The 26,183-nt window shown below is 49.5% G+C and overlaps 1 protein-coding gene across 2 annotated transcripts in view; it reads left to right on the forward strand.

The window, feature by feature from the left end:
* The window catches only part of AKR1A1 (aldo-keto reductase family 1 member A1), a 428,825-nt gene that overhangs the window by 210,974 nt on the left and 191,668 nt on the right, over positions 1–26,183 (forward strand). For both annotated transcript variants that reach the window (XM_069642381.1, XM_069642380.1), the window contains exon 3: positions 5,406–5,525. In XM_069642381.1, the coding sequence (XP_069498482.1) occupies positions 5,406–5,525 (120 nt within the window). The remainder of the gene's footprint in view (positions 1–5,405; positions 5,526–26,183) is intronic.

Consider the following 26,183-nt stretch of genomic DNA (forward strand, 5'->3'; position numbering starts at 1 on the left):
ATACCCCTTAGACTGGTGTACAGCGCTTCCTTGCTCCCCATCCCCCTTAGACTGGTGTACAGCGCTTCCTTGCTGCCCCATCCCCTTAGACTGGTGTACAGCGCTTCCTTGCTCCCCATCCCCCTTAGACTGGTGTACAGCGCTTTCTTGCTCCCCATCCCCCTTAGACTGGTGTACATGTTTCTCTTGCTGCCCTATCCCCCTTAGACTGGTGTACAGCGCTTTCTTGCTGCCTCATACCCCTTAGACTGGTGTACAGCACTTCCTTGCTCCCTATTCCCCTTAGACTGGTTTACAGCACTTCCTTGCTGCCCAATCCCCCTTAGACTGGTGTACATGGCTCCCTTGCTGCCCCATCACCCTTAGACTGGTGTACATGGCTCCCTTGCTGCCCCATCCCCCTTAGACTGGTGAACAGCGCTTCTTTCTTTGCTGCCCAATCCCCTTAGACTGGTGTACAGCGCTTCCTTGCTCCCCATCCCCCTTAGACGGGTGTACAGCGCTTCCTTGCTCCCCATCCCCCTTAGACTGGTTTACAGCGCTTCCTTGCTGCCCAGTCCCCGCTAGACTGGTGTACAGTGCTTCCTTGCTGCCCCATCCCCCTTAGACTGGTATACAGCACTTCCTTGCTGCCTCATACCCCTTAGACTGGTGTACAGCGCATCCTTGCTGCCTCATACCCCTTAGACTGGTGTACAGCGCTTCCTTTCTGCCATATCCTCCTTAGACTGGTGTACAGCGCTTCCTTGCTGCCCCATCCCCCTTAGACTGATGTATAGCACTTCCTTGCTGCCCCATCCCCTTTAGACTGGCGTACAGCGCTTCCTTGCTGCCCCATACCCCTTAGACTGGTGTACGGCGCTTCCTTGCTCCCCATCCCCCATAGACTGGTGTACAGCGCTCCTTGTTGCCCAATCCCCCTTAGACTGGTGTACATGGCTCCCTTGCTGCCACATACCCCTTAGACTGGTGTACACCTCTTCCTTGCTGTCCCATCCCCCTTAGATTGGTGTACACCGCATCTGTGCTGCCCCATCCCCCTTAGACTGGTGTATAGCACTTCCTTGCTGCCCCATCCCCTTTAGACTGGCGTACAGCGCTTCCTTGCTGCCCCATACCCCTTAGACTGGTGTACGGCGCTTCCTTGCTCCCCATCCCCCATAGACTGGTGTACAGCGCTTCCTTGCTGCCCAATCCCCCTTAGACTGGTGCACATGGCTCCCTTGCTGCCCATCCCCCTTAGACTGGTATACACCGCTTCCTTGCTGCCCCATCCCCCTTAGATTGGTGTACACCACATCTTTGCTGCCCCATCCCCCTTAGACTGGCGTACAGCGATTCCTTGCTGCCCAATCCCCCTTAGACTGGTGTACATGGCTCCATTGCTGCCTCATCCCCCTTAGACTGGCGTACAGTGTTTCCTTGCTGCCTCATACCCCTTAGACTGGTGTACAGCGCTTCCTTGCTCCCCATCCCCCTTAGACTGGTGTGCAGCGCTTCCTTGCTGCCCCATCCCCTTAGACTGGTGTACAGCGCTTCCTTGCTGCCCCATCCCCCTTAGACTGGTGTGCAGCGCTTCCTTGCTGCCCCATCCCCTTAGACTGGTGTACAGCGCTTCCTTGCTCCCCATCCCCCTTAGACTGGTGTACAGCGCTTTCTTGCTCCACATCCCCCTTAGACTGGTGTACATGTTTCTCTTGCTGCCCTATCACCCTTAGACTGGTGTACAGCGCTTTCTTGCTGCCTCATACCCCTTAGACTGGTGTACAGCACTTCCTTGCTCCCTATTCCCCTTAGACTGGTTTACAGCACTTCCTTGCTGCCCAATCCCCCTTAGACTGGTGTACATGGCTCCCTTTCTGCCCCATCCCCCTTAGACTGGTGTACATGGCTCCCTTGCTGCCCCATCCCCCTTAGACTGGTGAACAGCGCTTCTTTCTTTGCTGCCCAATCCCCTTAGACTGGTGTACAGCGCTTCCTTGCTCCCCATCCCCCTTAGACGGGTGTACAGCGCTTCCTTGCTCCCCATCCCCCTTAGACTGGTTTACAGCGCTTCCTTGCTGCCCAGTCCCCGCTAGACTGGTGTACAGTGCTTCCTTGCTGCCCAATCCCCCTTAGACTGGTGTACATGGCTCCCTTTCTGCCCCATCCCCCTTAGACTGGTGTACATGGCTCCCTTGCTGCCCCATCCCCCTTAGACTGGTGAACAGCGCTTCTTTCTTTGCTGCCCAATCCCCTTAGACTGGTGTACAGCGCTTCCTTGCTCCCCATCCCCCTTAGACGGGTGTACAGCGCTTCCTTGCTGCCCAGTCCCCGCTAGACTGGTGTACAGTGCTTCCTTGCTGCCCAATCCCCCTTAGACTGGTGCACATGGCTCCCTTGCTGCCCATCCCCCTTAGACTGGTGTACACCGCTTCCTTGCTGCCCCATCCCCCTTAGATTGGTGTACACCACATCTTTGCTGCCCCATCCCCCTTAGACTGGCGTACAGCGATTCCTTGCTGCCCAATCCCCCTTAGACTGGTGTACATGGCTCCATTGCTGCCTCATCCCCCTTAGACTGGCGTACAGTGTTTCCTTGCTGCCTCATACCCCTTAGACTGGTGTACAGCGCTTCCTTGCTCCCCATCCCCCTTAGACTGGTGTACAGCGCTTCCTTGCTGCCCCATCCCCCTTAGACTGGTGTGCAGCGCTTCCTTGCTGCCCCATCCCCTTAGACTGGTGTACAGCGCTTCCTTGCTCCCCATCCCCCTTAGACTGGTGTACAGCGCTTTCTTGCTCCCCATCCCCCTTAGACTGGTGTACATGTTTCTCTTGCTGCCCTATCCCCCTTAGACTGGTGTACAGCGCTTTCTTGCTGCCTCATACCCCTTAGACTGGTGTATAACACTTCCTTGCTCCCTATTCCCCTTAGACTGGTTTACAGCACTTCCTTGCTGCCCAATCCCCCTTAGACTGGTGTACATGGCTCCCTTGCTGCCCCATCACCCTTAGACTGGTGTACATGGCTCCCTTGCTGCCCCATCCCCCTTAGACTGGTGTACAGCGCTTCCTTGCTCCCCATCCCCCTTAGACGGGTGTACAGCGCTTCCTTGCTCCCCATCCCCCTTAGACTGGTTTACAGCGCTTCCTTGCTGCCCAGTCCCCGCTAGACTGGTGTACAGTGCTTCCTTGCTGCCCCATCCCCCTTAGACTGGTATACAGCACTTCCTTGCTGCCTCATACCCCTTAGACTGGTGTACAGCGCATCCTTGCTGCCTCATACCCCTTAGACTGGTGTACAGCGCTTCCTTGCTCCCAATCCCCCTTAGACTGGTGTACAGCGCTTCCTTGCTGCCCAATCCCCCTTAGACTGGTGTACATGGCTCCCTTGCTGCCCCATCCCCCTTAGACTGGTGTACAGCGCTTCCTTGCTGCCTCATACCCCTTAGATTGGTGTACAGCGCTTCCTTTCTGCCATATCCTCCTTAGACTGGTGTACAGCGCTTCCTTGCTGCCCCATCCCCCTTAGACTGATGTATAGCACTTCCTTGCTGCCCCATCCCCTTTAGACTGGCGTACAGCGCTTCCTTGCTGCCCCATACCCCTTAGACTGGTGTACGGCGCTTCCTTGCTCCCCATCCCCCATAGACTGGTGTACAGCGCTTCCTTGCTGCCCAATCCCCCTTAGACTGGTGTACATGGCTCCCTTGCTGCCCCATACCCCTAAGACTGGTGTACACCTCTTCCTTGCTGTCCCATCCCCCTTAGATTGGTGTACACCGCATCTTTGCTGCCCCATCCCCCTTAGACTGGTGTATAGCACTTCCTTGCTGCCCCATCTCCTTTAGACTGGCGTACAGCGCTTCCTTGCTGCCCCATACCCCTTAGACTGGTGTACGGCGCTTCCTTGCTCCCCATCCCCCATAGACTGGTGTACAGCGCTTCCTTGCTGCCCAATCCCCCTTAGACTGGTGCACATGGCTCCCTTGCTGCCCATCCCCCTTAGACTGGTGTACACCGCTTCCTTGCTGCCCCATCCCCCTTAGATTGGTGTACACCACATCTTTGCTGCCCCATCCCCCTTAGACTGGCGTACAGCGATTCCTTGCTGCCCAATCCCCCTTAGACTGGTGTACATGGCTCCATTGCTGCCTCATCCCCCTTAGACTGGCGTACAGTGTTTCCTTGCTGCCTCATACCCCTTAGACTGGTGTACAGCGCTTCCTTGCTCCCCATCCCCCTTAGACTGGTGTACAGCGCTTCCTTGCTGCCCCATCCCCCTTAGACTGGTGTGCAGCGCTTCCTTGCTGCCCCATCCCCTTAGACTGGTGTACAGCGCTTCCTTGCTCCCCATCCCCCTTAGACTGGTGTACAGCGCTTTCTTGCTCCCCATCCCCCTTAGACTGGTGTACATGTTTCTCTTGCTGCCCTATCCCCCTTAGACTGGTATACAGCGCTTTCTTGCTGCCTCATACCCCTTAGACTGGTGTACAGCACTTCCTTGCTCCCTATTCCCCTTAGACTGGTTTACAGCACTTCCTTGCTGCCCAATCCCCCTTAGACTGGTGTACATGGCTCCCTTTCTGCCCCATCCCCCCTAGACTGGTGTACATGGCTCCCTTGCTGCCCCATCCCCCTTAGACTGGTGAACAGCGCTTCTTTCTTTGCTGCCCAATCCCCTTAGACTGGTGTACAGCGCTTCCTTGCTCCCCATCCCCCTTAGACGGGTGTACAGCGCTTCCTTGCTCCCCATCCCCCTTAGACTGGTTTACAGCGCTTCCTTGCTGCCCAGTCCCCGCTAGACTGGTGTACAGTGCTTCCTTGCTGCCCCATCCCCCTTAGACTGGTATACAGCACTTCCTTGCTGCCTCATACCCCTTAGACTGGTGTACAGCGCATCCTTGCTGCCTCATACCCCTTAGACAGGTGTACAGTGCTTCCTTGCTCCCAATCCCCCTTAGACTGGTGTACAGCGCTTCCTTGCTGCCCAATCCCCCTTAGACTGGTGTACATGGCTCCCTTGCTGCCCCATCCCCCTTAGACTGGTGTACAGCGCTTCCTTGCTACCTCATACCCCTTAGATTGGTGTACAGCGCTTCCTTGCTCCCTATCCCTCTTAGTCTGGTGTACAGCACTTCCTTGCTACCCAATCCCCCTTAGAATGGTGTACATGGCTCCCTTGCTGCCCCATCCCCCTCAGACTGGTGAACAGCACTTTCTTGCTCCCCAATCCCCCTTAGACTGGTGTACATGTCTCCCTTGCTGCCCCATCCCCCTTAGACTGGTCTACAGCGCTTCCTTGCTGCCCCATCCACACTGGTGTACAGCGCTTCCTTGCTGCCTAGCTAGGTGTGCACTATGTAAAACCCCAGGTACGAATACAAATGTGGGCCCTCACAGCATCCATCTTGCTGTCTTTGCAGGTCAAGGAAGCGGTCAAGCACTCCTTGGGGGCGGGCTATCGCCACATTGACTGTGCCGCAGTTTACGACAATGAAGCCGAGATTGGGGAAGCGTTCCAGGAGCTCGTCGGTGATGGCAAGGTAAGGCCTGTTTCTAGAGACTGGGGGTTGGATGGTCTTCAAAGCCCTGTGGAGCCACGCCTCCATGTCCAAAGCCCTACCGGTAGGTCGCAAACAGATGCCACAACCATCTGGTTGGTTGTTTGTGTGATGAGTTGGCGGCGTCAATGCATTTTATGGATGGGAGGTGCAAGTGATTTAACCCTTTTTGGCAAACTAAGTTTCAAAAATAGCGCAGAGAATTGGTGCGCAAAGCAGAAAAGCTCATATTATACCTGCAGAATTACTTCCTCACTCTGCCCTCAGAAGGAGCTGGTCAAATTGAGATGCGTTTCATAACCATGAGCCCCCAACCTTACCAACACCTCTACTACGAGCTGGCAGACCAGCTCTTCAAAAGGAGGGCCTTTCACACGGCCTATCAGTCCACAACCTAGCCGACCTTCCCACCCAAGCGCCTTCGCACCAAAACTTCTCACCCAAGCACCTTCTCACCAGACCTTCCCACCCAAGCGCCTTCTCACCAGACCTTCCCACCCAAGCGCCTTCTCACCAGACCTTCCCAACCAAGCGCCTTCTCATCAGACCTTCCCACCCAAGCGCCTTCTCACCAGACCTTCCCAACCAAGCGCCTTCTCATCAGACCTTCCCACCCAAGCGCCTTCTCTCCATACCTTCCCACCCATGCGTCTTCTCACCAGACCTTCCCAACCAAGCGCCTTCTCATCAGACCTTCCCACCCAAGCGTCTTCTCACCAGACCTTCTCACCCAAGCGCCTTCTCATCAGACCTTCCCACCCAAGAATCTTCTTACCAGACCTTCCCACCCAAGCGCCTTCTCACCAGACCTTCCCAACCAAGCGCTTTCTCATCAGACCTTCTCAACCAAGCGCCTTCTCACCACCCCTTCCCACCCAAGCGCCTTCTCACCAGACCTTCTCACCACCCCTTCCCACCCAAGCGCCTTCTCACCAGACCTTCTCACCAGACCTTCCCACCCAAGCGCCTTCTCACCACTCCTTCCCCGCAAGATATCAAAGCATGCTGAACGAGTTCGATCCGCCCACAAATATAACTGTACAAACTCAATACAAGGAAGGTGAGAACCTCTTCTAATCCCTTCAAACAAGTACCAACTGCCTGGTAACCTTTCCTACCGCTTTTCAGCTTCCATTGGCAGTTGGGCAAGAGGGTCAAGTAAGGCCGCTGCTCAAAATACGCTCCTCACTAAGCATTTGTCTCCAACATCCCATTGCCACTAACGTCCTAGAGTACTCTGTTTACTAACAATTTTAAACTACCTCGATACTCAAAAGTATCATGTTTCCATTCACTGTCATGGAGTTCAACTCGAGTGCTTAATGCGCAACAGTGGTTCTGTGATACTAATCCACGTCGCCTTGATACAGTCAACCAGCACTGACCAATCAGAAGCACCCAGGATCTGGGCATAGAACAGACCGGAAACAGTGCATCCCTCTGCTGTCCACGCTGAATGGTCAAGTACAGTGACTATGATATGATATCATATAATATGATTGGTTATTTATAATGCTCTTAATACCCAGAGGTTTCTAAGCGCAGACCCGGGGATCGAACCTGTGTGGCTCCATGTCGTCTTGCTTCCAAGGGGAGCACGTTGCCCCTGAGCTATCCTCCAGTGATGGAGGATTGTGTAAGTAGAAGAATGCAAGGATAAGGCAAGTAATGACCTGAAACACTGTGGGATCTCATCGTATTCAAACATAAATCACACAGGAAAAGGCTAATGCCACTGTAAATAAGACATGATGTAAAATGCAGCCTAAAATATTCAAATATAGAAGCATTACGTATATAGAACGTATTAAGTATGTACAGTGGAGGCTTACAACACAAGGCAGTGTGGTGCTACAAGTCAATGCAAGTGCATACAAGCTTTGTGGCAAAACCTAGCCTGGGGGTTCCCAGCTTCTCAGAGCCTCTCCCAAATGAGTTCACCTCCCATGCCTCCAGCTCGTCCTTTTCTCACCCTCATATGCCTAATCCTACGTCTCTCATGACCAGAGAATGTATTGCGCACGTTCTCCCATCGGGCCCTCCTCCCGCCCCTTCTCTTCCTTACTCTAACCATGCACAGAGTGACTGACATGCTCTGGGCCCTCCCCTTGGAGGTACACCCAACTTCGAAAGGTATACTAACCCCTCCACTCAGGGAGACCAGACACGTCTTAACCCTCTCGCCAGGCATGGAAGGATTCATACTTCCATCAGAAAGACTCTGGAAACATGAAACAAAATGGGACATTTGGAGGCACTTTGGAGGGTGATTTTACATGCAGAGCAGGGTGTTGCGGTCAACTGGCACACATGAGCTGTAGAAACACAATAATAGTGCCAGACCTGAGAAGGTAGTAAAGATGGTGACCCCCATGGGGATAGGGTTGTGTGGGTGGATCCTGGGCCAGTGAATCGGAGGGAAGTTCTGTTATGGTGTTTTGCCTTTTCCCTTTGGTTTACACTCTGTGCACACCCACTCTCTGTTTCTTCTTTCTCATGTTATGTCATCAGTGTTTGTATGTACAGGTCCAAGTGTAAAAGCAGCAACTTGTGCAATTCTGGCGTTGGGTGAAGAGTGTTTGCGGCAAAGTGTGGAGACAGAAGAGGTGTGCTCTTCAGTGGTCAAACCAAAATGCTGGGAATCCTGCACTCACAGGCTCACATTTCATGTAGGTGTTCAACAATCACTGACACGTTTCCCTGATTAAGGTTGGTCACAAGTGGAATGTAAATCTCACTGTTCCATGAAGTAATGTTACAACCAGATACAGCACACCTCGCAATACCTTCAGTATTATCCATATGAATCCCCAATCAGATAGATTATAAGGTTAATGTGTGTCAGAAGGCAAGCTCACCTGTTGCCTTGGATGGTGCTCAGCAGGAGCAGCTGGTTGTTTGGAGCGGGCAAACGAGTAGTGGAATGTAGCTAGGTCAGTGGCGTCGCCGTAGACAGAGTCCCACAGATTGGGACAATCCTCTCAGGATGCCACTTTGTCTAAAAGACAAGTCGCAGTGTGGTTGACACCTGGAGCGCACCCTCAAAGAAGAGGAAAAAACCCAAAGAGGAAAAATAATCTTGCTGGAGACTAGGTGAAGGTCTTAAGTGCAAGGAATAGACTCATCAAAAACAGGAAGGGCAGAAGTAAGCAGTCTGGGAAATAAGGTCCAGGATGATAGGAATCCCTAATCGAGGAGCGAGCAGGGTGAGGAGGATAGAAGGCGACTAGAGAATGGCCAGAGGAAGGTGGGAGAAGGATTGTGAACAATGAGCAGAGATGAGCAAGGACAAGGCAAGAAATAGAGTGGCAATAGAAAGAGTTACCTAGACGTTGTGACGTGAGGAGGACGGGATCCATTGCCTTCTTGTAGGAGGTGGACTGTGCAGCTGGGTGGCCTGGGTGGGAAATGGGGGGATTGAGGTAACAGCTCTTCCATGTTACGGCCAGAGGCGGTGTGAGGACTGCCCCCTCACGGTGCTCAAGTGCCAAACCAGAACTTTCATGGAAACTACAACTGCAGCAGAGCCTGGGGCCAGATTTGTTGTTAAGGGGAGGATTAAACCAGGTCCTTACCTAGAACTTGTCCCAGCTGGCTGCCACAGGGGCCTGGCAGAACTAGGGAGGGGTGAACATTCCTGGCATCGTGATTGCTGATCGCCAGTCAAGATTTATGTAATGCACTGCCATTAAGTGGTGTATCTTTGATGCTATGGATTTTGTGTGTGATATGGCTGAAAAATGTGGTACTACTCCCAATAACTGAGGGTATTTCTAAGGGCATGATGGAGGCACAGACTTGGATCGCTGCACTCCACCATAATAGATAAAGGTGGAAAGATCAACAACTACAGTGCAATTTCGAATGGATTGTGTCCTCCCACGTATTCCTTATCTTTGATATTTCCATTATGCAGCTTTCTGCCTTGGAAAAAAAAATGTTAAGCAGAGGGCACTGTGCGCCGATGCCTGGTCGAGTTGATGTCCTCAGAGGCCTCCGGCTTGACATCGACGCCGCCGCAGGTATATGTCGCACGTGCAGCGCCCGTTGGCCTCAGTTCTGTTTTTCTGCGCTTCACAGCTATGGTTACGTAATGCCTAGTTCCTGACACTTCGAGTTTTCTTCGAAAATTCATCTTCATCACTTCAAGCTTTCGACGCAATATGGCTTCATCATCGGAGTCGTCCACTTCTCGATCCGGCTTCAAGAAATGCCGTGACTGCGGTGCAGAGATGTCCATGACAGACCCGCACAGAATTTGCCTGTGGTGTTTAGGGTTGAATCATCCATGTTCCGAGTGCGAGGACTGCCTGTCGATGATGGCCAAAGCTTTGAGAGAGCATAAAGGGAAGTTGGCGACAGGTGAGCATAAAAGAAAAACCTCTACTCCATCTAAATGTAAAACAGCAGACAAGTCGAGATTAACTTCTCCTCGTCGAAAGAGGTCTAAACGTTCCCGTTCGAGAAGTGGTTTGCATCACTCCTCAACTTCGAGGCATGGAAGAAAAATGCGCTGTAGGTCGCCGTCCACCTCGTCGTCCAGTTCGCCTGAATGGGTCGTTTGTCCATCCAAGTCTAGTACCCCAGCTCAGTGGGAGGGGTTTAGACTCTGTATGCTAAAGGTGTTCGAGAACGCTGCCTTTCCCCCTTCGACAACACCTAGAGGTGATGCTCCAGTCGAAAGACATCAGAACCACGAGAGCCGTGCGTCTTCAGACCTAGCCGCTGATTCTCCTCGAGAGCGATCTCATCCCTCGAGTCGAGAGAAAGCCTCCTCAAAGTCTAAAAAACTGATGTCGATGATGAAGGAAACCTCTATTACAGGTCCGAAAAATGCATCTTCAACGCCGTCAGCGCCGATACCGAAGGAGAAGCCATTGAAACCTCCAGTGTTGATCTCCTCGACGCCACATGGATCAATCCCTTCAACACAATCGTCAAAACCATTGACGCTATTGTCGAAATCATTGAAGCCATCAACAAATTTGTCGAGGCCATCGATGTTGACATCAACAATTTCGACGTTTTCGGCTCCTGTGATGACTACCATAATGCCTACTTCAATGGAAAAGACTTACACACCTCTGCCACGAGCAGAATACTTGAAATCACTCTCTTCAATTTATGAAGACCCAGAGGAGTCCTCTGAGGAAGAAAGATCCTCTGGGTTACAATATGGGACACCAGCAGTGCCTGATGAATATATCAGAGGATTCTCGCATGAAGAATTTGCAAGAATGTCTTCATGAGGCAAGTGGTATTGAAACCTCTCCTGAGGTTGATTTTGGAAAGGCAGACCCTGGAGACCATGCTGAAGTAACGTACAGACAGCTAATGACAAGGGTCATGCAAGGGTCATGGAATATAAAGGATGGTCCAGACCCACGCCTGTTTTCGAACTGGACGATCTCACAGATATATTAGACAAAGGGCTACAAGAGGACTCAATTATCCCTTTCCATCAGGCTTTGCAAAGGAGAGTGACTTCAAATTGGGAAACACCTGAGTTTATCCCAGCTGTGAATAACAAACTAACAGCCAAGTACAGAGCCTCTAGTTCTGATCCTTTGTACCTCTCAAAGCACCCTACACCAGAAAGTCTGGTAGTACAAGCAGCCACTTCCTCAGATAGACAAAATGCCTATCCCACCATACTGCAGGATAGAGATGGTAAACGTTATGATGCCATGGCCAAGAAGGTTTTCTCGGCGGTAGTATGGCTTTAAAATCTGCCAATGCTATGTGCACGCTAGCGAGATTTACACACACCCTTTTAGGAGTGCATTTCTATGGCGGCTGACCATGTCCCTAAGGGGGAGGAATGAGACGGTTTCCTTAACATTGTCAAGGATGGGAAAGATGCTATGTGCGAATCCCTCCAGACTGGTCTTGACTCTGTTGACAGCATCAGCAGAGCCATGGCGGCTAGTACAGTGAACTGCAGATTCGCAAGGTTGCGAAAGTCAGGATTTGCCCAAGACGTACAATCCAGACTTCGCAACATGCCCTTTGACGGCACACATTTATTTGGAAATAAAGTTGATGAGAGTTTGGAGAAGCTGCAAACTTCCAAGCAACGGCCAAATTCCTTGGAGCTGCAATAAGGCAAACTCCAAACCGCCCCACAGGTGCGCCCTGCAGGGGTAAGTACTTTCACTATTATTCCACATTCGGAAAGGGCAGAGGACAGCAAGCTCAAAGAGGACATAAAAGATTCCCACCTTGTGGACGGAGGAGAATTACTAAGACCGCAACAGCAGTGGCCGCCTTACCTTCAGCCACTGCGTCAGCCGCTCCAAAACCTCTCCAAGGTTTTCAAACACAAGATTGCAGTAGGAGGCAGGTTGTCACAGCATCTGACAGGATGGCAGGCCATTACTTCAGATGCTTGGACATTGGAAACAATTGCCCAAGGTTACTGCCTACCTTTCCTGCAAACACCTCAGTCATTCACCGGGGAATAACTCTTTGGAAGTTCCAGATCCGCTCCTTATGCTTGAGATATTATCCCTGCTAGAGAAAGGTGTGATAGAACCAGTACCTGTAGCAGAGAGGAACAAGGGATGGTACTCCCCATATTTTCTCATCCCCAAGAAGGACGGAGGATTGAGACCCATCTTGGACTTAAGAGACTAGAACAAGTTCCTCAGGAAGGACAAATTCAAGATGGTAACCCTTTCTCAGATCCTTCAGGCCCTCCAGCTTCAGGATTGGATGGTATCATTGGACCTCCAGGATGATTACTTTCACGTGTCAATCCATCACAAGCACAGACAGCACCTGAGGTTCCTCGTTGGCAGTTCTCATTATCAGTTTCGAGCTCTGCCATTTGGGCTGACCTCCGCCCAAGGGTTTTCACCAAGCTAATGGCAGTTGTGGCAGCGAGTCTCAGGAGAGGGGGGATTCAAGTCTACCCTACCTGGACGATTGGCTGATCAGGGCCAGTACCCCAGAACAGGCCCTGGAACATCTCAGCTACACCTGTCATTCCATTCACAGGCTGGTCTTCTCCCTCAACGTCAGGATGTCCCACATGATACCATCACAAAGATTCCAATTCATCGGAGCAGTCCTGGAGGCATCCCCCGGGAAAAGCCTCGCCACCAGAGGTGAGGCCTCAAGACATTCTGCATAAGGTGACGAAATTCCAGAATGCCCAACATCTACCGGCCTTCGATTTTATGAGGTTGCTCGGTCTCATGGCATCCTGCATTTTTCTGTTGCCAGAGGCTCACCTTAGAATGAGATCTCTCCAGTAGGTTCTCAGGACTCAGAGGTCACAGTTCTCAGGAAGGATTTCACATCTCCTACAAATCCAAAACAGAGTCTCACTGGGTCCTCAGTGGTGAGCCTGTCAGGAGAACATTCTGAAAGGAGAACCTTTTTGCCAACCGTGGCCGGAGATATCAGTAGTGACGTACGCCTCACTCACTGGGTGGGGAACATACATATCAACCTTTCAGAGCTGAGGGCAATCAGACTAGCGCTGAAGGCCTTCCTGCCATCTGTATGGGGAAAGACTGGGGAAAGAATGGCCTGATAATGACGGACGACACAGTGGCCATGTACTCCCTCAACAAAATCGGAGGTGTAGGGTCGCTAGCACTGTGCAGAGAGGCAATGCAGCTCTGGTTTTGGACAATACAAGAAGGAATCTCTCTGTCGGCAATTCACCTAGCCGGAGAGAAGAACACGACGGCAGATGCTCTGAGCAGGTAGAGCACAGTCTCCCACGACTGGGAACTAGCTCAGGAAGTCTTTCAAGTGGATATGTCTGCGACCAGTGCCAACAGGAAGTGTGAACTGTATTGCTCAAGGGAATTTCCCCCCAAGAGGCGTGTTCATGTGGACTGGGAATTTCCACTCCTCACGTAATCAGACGGTTGAGAAGGTTCAAGAAATCCATGATCCTAATTGCCCCAGACTGGGCCAGGAGGACGTGGTACCTGGACCTTCTGGACATGTCCATCTGCCCTCCGATTCGTCTTCCACAAAGGGAGGACCTTCTCTCGCGAGAGGAGGGTCGGTTTCTCCATCCGGATATCAGGACTCTCTGCCTTCACGCATGGTTTCTGAGAGGCTGAGTTACAGAGATTGGGACTTCGTGGACGACGTAATGGAAGTTTTGCTTTCAGCCAGAAGACCAGCAACCAAATCTTTATACTGCTGCTGTTGGAATAAGTTCTGAAGCTGGTGCAGAGATAAGAATGTTGACCCTTTCGAATGGATTGTGTCCTCCAACGTATTCCTCATCTTTGATATGTAGAGGCCAATGCTCGGCTTCTTCAGAAGTTTTTCGGCAGAGGGTGCCCTGCGTCGTTTGCGTCGGGTCGATGTCCCTCGAAGGCCCCCGTCGAGGGTAACGTCCTCGGATGTTATAAATAGCGCGCACCGCACCCATTGTCTCAGTTCAATTTTTTCTGCAAAAGTGTTTGCTTCGTAAAAGTCAGCGCGCCTCGTACTTACTAGTGTTTGCTGTTGAAGTTCATTGTTATATCTTTGTCTTCCACTCCGACAACACCTCAATCCGGATTCAAGAAATGCCGGGACTGCGGCTCCAAGATGTCAATCAAAGATCCGCATTGAGTCTGCCTGTGGTGCCTCGGCGAGTGCCATGACACGGATATGTGCTTCAAATGCCAGCCGATGACTGAAAAGGCCTTGTGGGAACGAAAGGAGAAGCTCAAGGTAGGGAATGTGTCTAAGCCCCATAATTCAGGACCTGCTGGGCCTTCGACCGATGAGTGGGGAGGCGACTCTCCTCAGAGGAAGAAGGCTAAGCGTTCAAAATCCAGGAGTAGTTCCCGCCACTCGTCGTCCTCGTCGAAGCGCTCGAGGAGAAGGCACCGCCGGTCGCCTTCCTCGTCGTCTTCAAGCGTCACCCCCGAGAGGGTGAGTTGCCCATCCTAAAAAATCGACGCCTGCTTGTGGGAAGATTTTCAGCTTAAGATTTTTGAAAAGCAGGGCAAGGCCCCTTCCGCGCCTTCTGTTGAAGCCGGCAGTGAACAGTCTCGCTGCATACTCCCACGCCTTCAAGCCAGGTTACACGGCACGATCCTCATCGGGAGACTTCGAGGTCCCGTCCGGACAAGGTGTCTAAGGATCGTTCGAGACATGAAGAGAGGTCATGGTCTTCGTCTCCATCGAAAGCGTCCAAACCCTCGAAGCCATTGGCGCCACGCCAGTTGATAGTGCCTGTCGGGTCTTCCACCCCGGTCAGACCCTCGATGCCTTCGGCGCCATCTGTGACGATTTTGTCGGCACTTCCCCTGGTGTCGGTGGAACCTCCGGAAAAGGCAGTATCTAAGTGGAAGTCAACGATTGTGAAGACTCTGGCTGCTATACCTGAGAAAAGGTATACTCCTCTGCCAAAGAAAGACTTTTTTTAGTCCCTCAACTTGATTTTGAAGAGGAGGATCATTCTGATGAGGATGATGCTCCTATTGTTCACTGCTTTGGGACCCCTATTGTGCCAGACTGCCTCATCTCGGAGGAGAGTAGGATGCAGGATCTTTGTGATACCTTGCATAATGCAAGTGGTATAGACACTTCTCCAGAGCTGGAGTTCGGCAAACCCGACCCAGGAAGAGTTGTGGAGTATTTAGGCTGATCTAGGCCTAAGACCTAGATTATCTTCATGCACAGAAAGGATTGCTCTCTTTCAAGCCTGTGTCTTCCGCTATATATATGTTTCATAAGATATGACTTGACCCTAAGTCTACAAATATAGTACCTTTTCAATTTTTACTTCCTGACTGTTACTGAAGAAAACTATGTGGCTTAGATATGTCAGTAAAGGAAAAAAAGAGAGAGCCAGCCATCTGATGTCATCAGTGATGTCATCAATGACATTTGTGATGTCATCTTTGATGTCCTGGGTGTTAGTGTTAGCAGTGCACGGTGGCGCGAGTTATGGTTGCTTAGCTTACCATAACTGGCGAATTTCGGGGGGTTTTCGGTTTTACTTTGAACCATAACGTCCCTTTAACAAAGTTTTTTTTACTGAATTTGATAGGTTTTTAGTAGCGCAACTTAACCATAACGTCCCTTTTAACAAAGTTTTTTCATTGAATTTCATAGGTTTTAATTAGTGCACCTTAACCATAATGTCCCTTTAACAAAGTTTTTTTTTACTGTATTTCATATGTTTTTAGTAGCACAACTTAACCATAATATCCCTGACTTTATATACATGTAACATAAAACATACTGAACCCATACCTAGTGATTTCGATGTCCGCGGACTACCGCCATCTCTGCGGACATATCAAAAATCTGAGCGTGGTGAATGTAAATTTAAATAGTGTGCCCCATTTCCCCTTTGAGGTTGGCTCTGAATAGAGCCGTTTTTTTGTTATTTTTGCAGATGCTTGACAGACACCTGTTATTTTGTATTTTTTTTTATTTTTCTTACTTTACTCCTAAAATCTTCACATAACCTTCTCCAAAGCAACCCTTACATTCCAAAACAGAATGGCATTTTCCATAAAAGATAAGAAAATGCCATCTTCTTTAAAATAAACAGTATTACTGGAATCAATATTCTCATTATTACAGAAGAACATACCAGCTCTAAGCATGAAGGCACACATGCGTCGGTTGATTACACACCTAGCATTGTTTTGCTGAGGACAAAAAAACGGAACTATTGTCCCATATTGCCCTAGGTAGTAATCCAGAAAAAAACTACTTTGGCATTTGGAAGGATGTTCATTACTGCTTGAACCAAGTGTTCCAAATCTGCCAACAAAGTAAGGGCACTGACATAGCCCAAATGGAAAGCACCATAGTGCAAAACTACCACATGGGGACTGTTCATCCTGCCCATATCTTCACAAACTTGTACAATTCCCTTTACATTGCTATCAGGCACAGTGCTCCACACCACCTCCACTCCTTTAACATCAAAATTCTTTGCAACATGCCTGGATTGAGCATACTGTTGTAAACCATGCACAAACATATCTCCAAGCACCAACACCCTGACTTTCTCCACTTCTGCCATCTTCACTACACACAGTCTCTTTGAACACAAATCCACAACCTCAACATCTGATTGGCTGATCCCTACAGTCTTCTTTCCATGCTGGATTTGCTGGAAAACCCCGGATGTAGCACGCCCTGTCCGCGGACCGCGAAACTCTTAGACAGCCCTTCTACCATTTCCACTTCACTCTCTGTGCCATTCCCTCATTGGATACAGCTAAGCAGGCACACAATACGGAGAACGTCCTTAGAACACCCCCATTTTGTTTATTTTCGAACATTTCAGGACACCGCGAGTGTTCTTAGAACACATTCAATTTGCCAGCGAACAATACGGACAACGTCCTCAGAACACCCCCGTTTTCTTTATGTATGACCATTTCAGGACACCGCGAGTGTTCTTGGAACACTTTCAGCTTGACAACGAACAATACAGACAACGTCTGCAGGACACCCCCTGGGAACATTCCAGGACCCCACGATTCTTCTTAGAACACTTTCAACTTGACACCGAATCTACGAACATTTCAGAACAGCCGTGTTGTCCGCAGAAAAATCGAACACAACAAAAGTGTCTAGCACATTAAAAAAAACAGAACATTGAACCTATCTCATACTCCCCCTCCCTCCCCAAACACTCTTACACACCAACACACTACACTAAATACAATTTTTAATCCAAGTTTCACCGCGCTGTCCGCGGTCGTCGGCGACTGCAAGATGGCGGGCGCCACAAAAAATCTGACGCACTCCACGCCCCACGCCATCCAATCAGCGAACACGTCACATGTCCGCGGAGATCACGCAAGCCGCCCAGCCAATCAGGGCACTGTCCGCGAAGCTAACCGGGAAGTCCGTCCGCGAAGCGAACAGAGATATCACAAATTTTTTTGCCTTACAATTTGCTCATTTTAAAAAAAGCTACTGGACGGATTTACACCAAATATGCAAAAGCACGCTTTCGGGAGCAAACCCCCGCTCCTGCTGCAAATTTGGTGTAAATCCGTCCAGCGGTTTGGGCTGTAGGTCTATGGGAAAAAACAAACGTTTTGGGATCCCCATCTATAACTTTGCCCCCCCCCTGGACCAAACCTCTCCAAACTTTGCAGAAAAATTCAGAGTGGGCCATATACTTTTTTTGCAAAGTTTGGTGAGGATTCGTCCAGAGGGAGCGAAGTTATAAGCCACCCAAAAAATGCTCTTCCTATGGAAACACCAACTTAACCATAACTACATGGACGCTACCGCGTCCATGTAATATATATATTTATATATATATATATATATTTATATATATATATATATATATATATATATATATAAAACAGAACATCTGTTAGTTTGTTCCTTATACAATTCCACACCGTTCCACCAATCTGCACTACATTTTGCATAGTTGCCTGTTAGGACCCTCCGGACATTACTGGCCACTTGACATTTGGACACCCCATCCCCTTTGCCCCGGACTTCAGCCCCTTCACACATGAGTGTGGTGGTAGAAGGACCAGACAGGGCCCATTTTAAGCGTCTCGGTGAACAAAACTAGCAGGTTCTGGTGGGACCTCGAAATCCATGTTTCTAGGCACTAGGACGCACCATTTCCAAGATATTTGCACATCGATGCACTGCACCGCGCCAGGAAGAGGCGACGGGTGGGGAGAGCACACAGAAGGTCCCAGTATGCAGCAGCACGCCAACTCTCGCTCCCCTCCATGTCTGCTTCGGGGTAGGTCAGCCAGCCACACGCCCATTCTCAGTGCAGTTTGCTGCAGAGTGCAAAGCACATCAAGCGATAAGCGACTCACAACAGAGACCTACAGGATCATTCATTTTCAACAATTGTTGAGTGTCATCATGTCTGTCTACAGAAACCGTGGGGAGTACAGGTACTTTTTGCTAGTATAATATATTCGGCTATGCCTACTATGGAATTAATGTTCATATATTTTCCTTGTCTGTCATTGTCCCCGTTTCATGTCGTCATGGGGATATGTGGTTATGTTCACATTACTTTGTTGTCAGTTTTGCGAGATTGCACACCATGACATGCTATAAAATGATACAAAGAAATGAGGTGCGCTCAGCAAAGGCATGTGCACTGGGTATGTGCACATGCCATTGCTGGGGGGAGATCCAGCCTGCGGACCGAGATGTACAGTCTCTCCATCGCTCCGGTGGGGTAATGTACCGGGTGAAGGGCAGGCAAGCCGCAATGCCTACCCTCACCTCAAGCTCGGGTAATATTACAACTTGTACATCAGGAACACTAAAAATAATAGAGGCACTAAATAATTGACACAACGACAATAACGTTCCAGTCTGTTTTGGCTTTAAGAAGCAGGCGTCAACCTGTCCCGTGTTCAAAGTTAGGAGGAAAGAATTAATAAATCAAGTAAACAAGGCTTTGTTTTGAAGCCTGTGATAGAATGCCATCTGTGAGGGCGGAATAGCCTGAGCTTTTCTATTTTTACTAATAAGATGATGTATGCTGATCTTTTTCCGATGCTGGGATCACCTAATCAGGCCTCCCATTCATAATGCTCCATTCTAAAAAGCATAATGCAAGCAGGTAACTCTGCTGAGCCTGTCTAATGACAGCTCTCAGCAGCATCCTGGTGGTTTGTCAACATGGGAATCATGAAGTGGCATGTGAATTCCTGCCAACAACTGCTTAAACCCAAAGAAACAACAGCCAAGGACTGCCATTTTTATCCGTGGTCCCGCTGATCCAGATGACACATAAAAGCGTGCTGCCACAATGTGGTTGCAGATGAGAATCTAACTCTACGCTATGTCTGGTTAGGAAATGGTGGTCTCTGGGAATCCACTATTATAGTAGCCAAATGCTTTGTGTGATTTTATTGCCAGCTTAGTTTCTAGGGACGCTCCTCGCAGAGCAAAGGAAATCACACCAGGGTTGTACATAACAGAGACGCTTTGATGTAGTGTGAGAAACCTGAGGGTATCCACACTCCTACTCCCCCTGAATCCTCTTCTCAAGTGGCCATCGCCTTGGGATCCTACCCTCGAGGTGGAAACGTGGGGGAGGATCACCTGGGTGGAGGGTCCTCGAGGATTGGGAGTGGGGTGCCCCCAGGTGAGACATGGTATCCCCCTTTCTCTATTGAAGACCGACCTAAGTCTCCCCCGGCCGTTGTGGGCTATTGTCAAACATTTCACCTCACTTTCCCACATATTTCGCATGATAGTACTGAGATGAGGAAGAAGCGACTAGAATTAGTGAACACCGGTAACTACTTTCACCACTATAGTACTGGGACGAGGAAGATGCCTGCAGAGTACTTTGAAGGTCAGGCATGTCCAACTAATTACTCTTATCAAAGTCAGGCAACTACATTCAAGGGCCCATACCTGGGGTCACTTAAATAGTATCTCACATATAGGAAGGTGTGCTGCGCAATAGAGGGGAGGTCAGGAAAGCTCACAGCAGGTGGAGCTGGGCAGCAGGAGCGGCGTGGTAGTAGTGGGAGCTGTGGCAGATTGTTGGAGTGCACCGGGACTGACACCCTCGAGAGGCTGGGATCGAGTCCCGTGGCTGGCGTCGGAGCAGGAGCTCCATTCTGCAGCAGTTGCACAGCAGGAACTGGTGCCGAGCTGGGCCTTTCCGGAAGAGGTGGAAGAAGATGCTTCTTACCTCCGGGGGGAGTGCCTGAGGGGCAGGCTAAGTCTCCGTAGTACCAGGATCATCAGGGAGTTGAACCCTGATTGGAATTCACAGCAGAGAGGTGCGCCTTGGAAGCAGAGCCAAGCTGAAACACTGGTGAGTTTCTGTGGATGGGGAAATGCAGGCTGCTCTACATGCAAATGCGAATAACCCGTGAAACAGTATCAAGTGGATCTAAAGCCTTGTTCAATCAATCCGTGTCTGAGAACTTTATGCGCGAGCAGCGCCAAAGTAGCAGGGTATTGTTCACCCATTAAGACCTTCAGCGAGAGGAGAGCACCTCTCGGGTACGCTTAACTAATATCGAATTACTGAATCATTGTATCCCCGAATGTTGAAAGCTAAATTACCAGAAATAGGAAAACTAACATCACCTGCACATTGCCAAGAGAGTGTTGGGAACTGTTTAAAGAACTGTTGGGGAAGTGTTCCTTGCATACCCAAGGAGTTGTTCAGAGAAAGGTGGGGTAAGAAATAACAACTATTCAGTGAACTGTATGCTGGAATACAGTGTGGCAAGGCCAAATACTGGCAGAGGATATGTGACACACTGTGGCAAAGACGCTTCTCCAAGAAGAGAGTTGGGGGCAGATCTATCTCTTCGGCTGGGGCCTCCCTCTGGAACAGCCTCTCTGCCACCCCCAAACTTGAGCAGAACCACCTCCGGTTCTGGAAGCAACTCAAGTACTTCCTTTTCGCTTCCGCTTTCTCTCTTCCTCTCCATTGCTGATTCACCTGACTGCTTCACGCACTGGTCACCTGGTCACCCTCTGAACTCGAGCCCAGACTCCTGCATGTCCAGTTGCCCTTGCACTGCCTCCGGGCTCCCCAGCACTTAAGGGTATATATCTGCAAACCTACAAACCTTCTCTCTGCACTTATGAGCCACCTGCTGGCTGCACTTGTGAGTTAACTGCACTTCCTCCCAACCCGCCTTGGCACTTCTCCCCTTCCCTCTTCCCTCCACTTGCGCGATCTGATTGACACAAGGCCTAGTAAGATCGTTATATTGTCCTCCCTTGTTTCCCCCTCCTTGTCTTGTCGCGCCTAGAAACACTTGTGTACAGGCGTGTTATAAATGACACATCATATCATATCAAAGCCAAGAGGCTTACCAGGAGAATCCAGGGGAGTGTGAGTCTACACAGGAAGCCAAGAGGCCTACAAGGAGAAGCCAAGAGAGTGTGAATCAGTACACAGGGGCAAATACAGAAGAGCCTGTGTGGGCTGAAGGGCCGAGGGTTCCAGGTTGAGTGACCTGTAATGGGTGGACGGTGTGTGGTTTGACAACTACACAGAGAAAAGGGAACCCTCAATTGTGAAAACCAAAGACCTTGTTGAACTAAACCAAGAAGGAGTGTCAAGTTGATCTGGGGTTGTGTTGATCATTAAAAGGCAGAAACCAAGTATAACCTGGCAAGTTATGATATGATATGATAGTTTATTTATATAGCGCGTATACACAATGTGTTTCAAAGCGCTTCAAGGCAAGGGAGGGAACAAGGGAAAATACAACCACATTCTTACAGGCCATGAACAGTAAGGATGTGAAATTAACTATCGTACTCGGCCTGACGACATTTCAGATAGTGCAAGAGCTAAGACATAGATAAGGAAGGGAGGGGAGAGTGGGAAGGAAATGGAAACAGACAGGCGACTACCGTACTAGGCCTGACTACATTTCTGGTAGAGCCGGAGAAAAACAAAAGGTGAGGGAGAGGGGTGCAGAAAGGGAGGGGAAAACAAGCGACTATCATACTAGGCCTGACAACATTTCAGATTGTGCTGCAGGGGTGGTGGGGAGGAAAAAAACAGTTATGGGAGGGTGGAGGAAACAGACGAGGTTGCTATCATCTGTAAGTGCATAGAAGAAAGTAAGGGGAGGAGATAGGAAAAGGGAGAAGGGAAAGGAGGAGCGAACAGAGAGTAAGCAGTCAAAAAGAGTGGAGAAGCAAGAGTGGAGAGCGAATACAATTGCAGAAGTCAGTATTCACACCATGTTGCAAGCCAGGATACAAGGTGAAGATGGGAATAGCATGATTCAGGGCCACCATGAGTACAAGATGCAAAGGAAGTCCAGCATGAGAGTTGAGAAAGAGTGACGCACCGTGAATGAAGTCTTGAAGCCTTGGGGAAGGGAACGCTGAGACTTGATGAACTATAATAGTGTCTTGTGGACGGACGCCTCACAACCCTTTTCTTTGAAGATGTGATGCCTTGAACTAGGGGAAGGGAGCCCCAAGGATTTGTGGAACTGTCTTGAACTTGAGAAAGGTAATCTTAGGACTTTTGTGGAACTTTCTTAAACTTGGGGAAGGGAAGCTGAAAAGAAAGCTAGGAGCTGGAAGAAGCTCACAACTGTGATTTGATCACTATTTTGTGTATTGTTGTCATCCCTACACATTGTTTAGCTTTAGTTGGGAGGGCAAGAATAGGTTTTGGAGACCGACTTTTAAATTGAACTTACTGACTCAGATTCTCTTTCGTTTTTTTCAGGTAGGGAAATCCCACCATAGCATAGGGCAAGTTAGGCCTTCAGCAATCCTGACATTTAAGTTAATACATTATTTCTTTTTGAACTATGAATCTGTTGTTTGTGTCTTGCTTCATGATGCCTTCACAGTAGGCATACAAGAGAAGGGGGCGGGTGTAGTAGAGTAGCTCAGAAGGTGACTATCAAGCAAGAGAAGGATTTCACCATCTTAAGAATTTCTAGAGCACTCACATTTCCTAGACCCTCTTCCCATTTCTTGCAGACAAGGTACTCTGAGTATGGCAACACCAGGCAGAGGATACTGAGCAGCCAGGATTTCACCCCTCACGAAATGCTAGAGGGAAACCAATTCATTATAGAGTTAGGACTCTGAAGGACCATTTAAAATACAGGAAAATGTCTAAAGACCTGGCTCTTCAGCTACGAACGGGATGAAAACGACTGAACAACATCTGTGCACCATGAAAAGAACACACAACAGAAAAGAAGAGGGGAGTAGGCTGAACCGGAGTGGAGAGCAGGGTAGAAGAGAGGCATCTGATGGAGAAGGGCGGTTTTGAGACCTGAACTGTACCTTTCCTGGTAGAGGGCCAAAGGTAGAAACAGGGGAGGGAGATGTGTCCCACTTAATCGGACCACCTATGGTGTGAAACCTGTCACACATAAAGGACTAGGGCTAGGCGCAAAAACCTGGTAGCCCACAGGGAACATACTACCCCTGGACGAACTTGTGGGGGTGGTAATTGTTGCACTCTAGAATGATCTACAGGGGAAAGGATATGGATTGCATTTTGTCAGAACAGTGGGGTAGGATATTTACTGCTACAAACAATCCGTACTAAAAAGTCACCCTTCTGCATACACCACTCAAACTCTGAACGAAATACAACCATTGAAGCTTGCCAATTTAACGGGTTGATACCACCCCCACCTTATGAATCATCTTTGGACCAGGATTAGGGCTGAAACCTTGTTGTGTGCATAGTCTGCTCCAAAGCCCACTTCGATAGAGGTGAAGATCAAGACCTCCAAGAAAAGGGAAAGACTTTTCCCTCAACATTCTAAGAGGAATATTGAGAGTGAACCTACTGGCTAGACAAGGTCTAATGCAAGCTGAAATAAATGGTACCAGAAACCTGCTCACTGGAGGTGACAGACCCCACAAGTGCTCTCCAGAAAGGTTCCTGGCTTGAAAGTGCAAAACAAAGGACTTATCTTGTGCTTAGAGATCCTGGTTGAGGTCGCCCAGCAACCAATAGTAGAGAAACGGCCCGACTCGACTAACTCAAGACACCGACTAGATACACCGCCTGCCTGTTCTTCACCCAATTCAAGTCGATCCCGGTTACAGACCTGCAGAGCATTCCTAGACTATCTTGAGCCGACTCGCCTGACTTGACGCCCGTGCTCTACTGTGAACAACCAACTTGAAAGGTTCTTGTATGGGGAAGCAGGTAAAGAGGGTAGGAAAATAGGATGTGCTGGGGTATGATAAAAGGGAGGTGGTAGAATGAGGGTATAGGGCTTGCCCCCATAAAACCAACGCTGTAAAATCCTGTGAAATGTTCACTGTGATGTAATGTAATACATTCATTTGGACTGCTTCTGTGGTAGCTCACATCCATCCTGAAAAGTATAGCCTGCCTTGACACATGCACCTTAAAAAGGCGATGGAGGTATACCCGTCAGACCGTGCCTGTTTCAGCTTTGCGATTGGGCTTACTGCTGGTTTAGTACTAATGTGTGGATGGGTGAGATTTTATCATTTACTCATCTCAATACTCCTGCAGAGCAGTCATTTTGTCACAAAACAGAGCAGACTGATTACCCCGACCTCGGATACAGGTTTACTTTCTGTTAGACCCCCTCAACCTCCCTCCCCATCCCCATGCCCACTGACTCAGTGAGGTTTCCACACCGTCAGGCTCGCACTCCATTGCTGGAAATCCAAGCTTCACTTCTAATTGCCTCTTGTCCATTGTAGCAGGCGACCCTGACATGAATAGTCCCTTTTAAAGAATATTTTACATATTTGTACTGCATCTCTCTCTGCGGGAGAGGAAACTGATTATCCCTATGTACCGGAGGGAAAGACAGGGTGGCTGCTGGAAAGTGATTATCCCTATGTACCGGAAGGAAAGACAGGGTGGCTGCTGTAAAGTGATTATCCCTATGTACCGGAAGGAAAGACAGGGTGGCTGCTGGAAAGTGATTGCACCTATGTACCAGACGGAAAGACAGGGTGGGTGCTGGAAAGTGATTATCCCTATGTACCGGAGGGAAAGACAGGGTGACTGCTGGAAAGTGATTATCCCTATGTACCGGAAGGAAAGACAGGGTGACTGCTGGAAAGTGATTATCCCTATGTACCGGAAGGAAAGACAGGGTGGCTGCTGGAAAGTGATTATCCCTATGTACCGGAAGGAAAGACAGGGTGACTGCTGGAAAGTGATTATCCCTATGTACCGGAAGGAAAGACAGGGTGGCTGCTGGAAAGTGATTATCCCTATGTACCGGAAGGAAAGACAGGGTGACTGCTGGAAAGTGATTATCCCTATGTACCGGAAGGAAAGACAGGGTGGCTGCTGGAAAGTGATTATCCCTAAGTACCGGAAGGAAAGACAGGGTGGCTGCTGGAAAGTGATTATCCCTATGTACCGGAAGGAAAGACAGGGTGGCTGCTGGAAAGTGATTATCCCTAAGTACCGGAAGGAAAGACAGGGTGGCTGCTGGAAAGTGATTATCCCTATGTACCGGAAAGGAAAGACAGGGTGGCTGCTGGAAAGTGATTATCCCTAAGTACCGGAAGGGAAGACAAGGTCGCTGCTGATTTGCAGTTCAGACTGCCAGACTTTGGAATACTCTTCCGTCATCTCTTAGAAAAGAGACAAACCTCTTGCGTTTCTGAAAACAGCTTCAGTCTTTCCTTTTTGATACATCTTTAACGCAGGCAGTTGAGTGCTGTCCGCCCCTCTGCCCTCCAGAAAATCGCGCAATTACTCTGTGGTTTACTTTGTACGAATAACTGAGGCTCTTCTTATTGTGGCAGAACAAGGCTGCGGTTTATTATTACATATTTACAACTATAAACTTCAAAACACACATTCATTTTTAATGACACAGACGACCAGCAGCACCTTTTGTTCAGTCTTCCAGTACATCAGTACCCCCCTTTTTCCTTTTGATCTCTTTTATTAATATCCAGTCAGCTCTCTTCTTCTCCTTATCAACTCTTTACCAAGCATACTTAGGTCTCATTCCCCCTCTCTCCCTGAGCTTCCTGCTCAGGGCAGTCACATTGAAAGTCGCTGCTGTTGGGCTGCCGGAAGTGCCATCATGCTTTTCTTTCCACCAGCCAAGGCTGGAAGCTGAGGGCCAAGGGGGGGTGCACCTATTTATCCGACCTTGCTTCTACCCGCCATGCTAGGCTAACAGGAGGCTACTTACTCCTGTTTATTTTTGTCATCCGTCAGGA

The sequence above is a fragment of the Ambystoma mexicanum genome, chromosome 1q (assembly GCF_040938575.1).
Source record: "Ambystoma mexicanum isolate Mex_15411 chromosome 1q, UKY_AmexF1_1, whole genome shotgun sequence".
Taxonomy (NCBI): Eukaryota; Metazoa; Chordata; class Amphibia; order Caudata; family Ambystomatidae; genus Ambystoma; species Ambystoma mexicanum.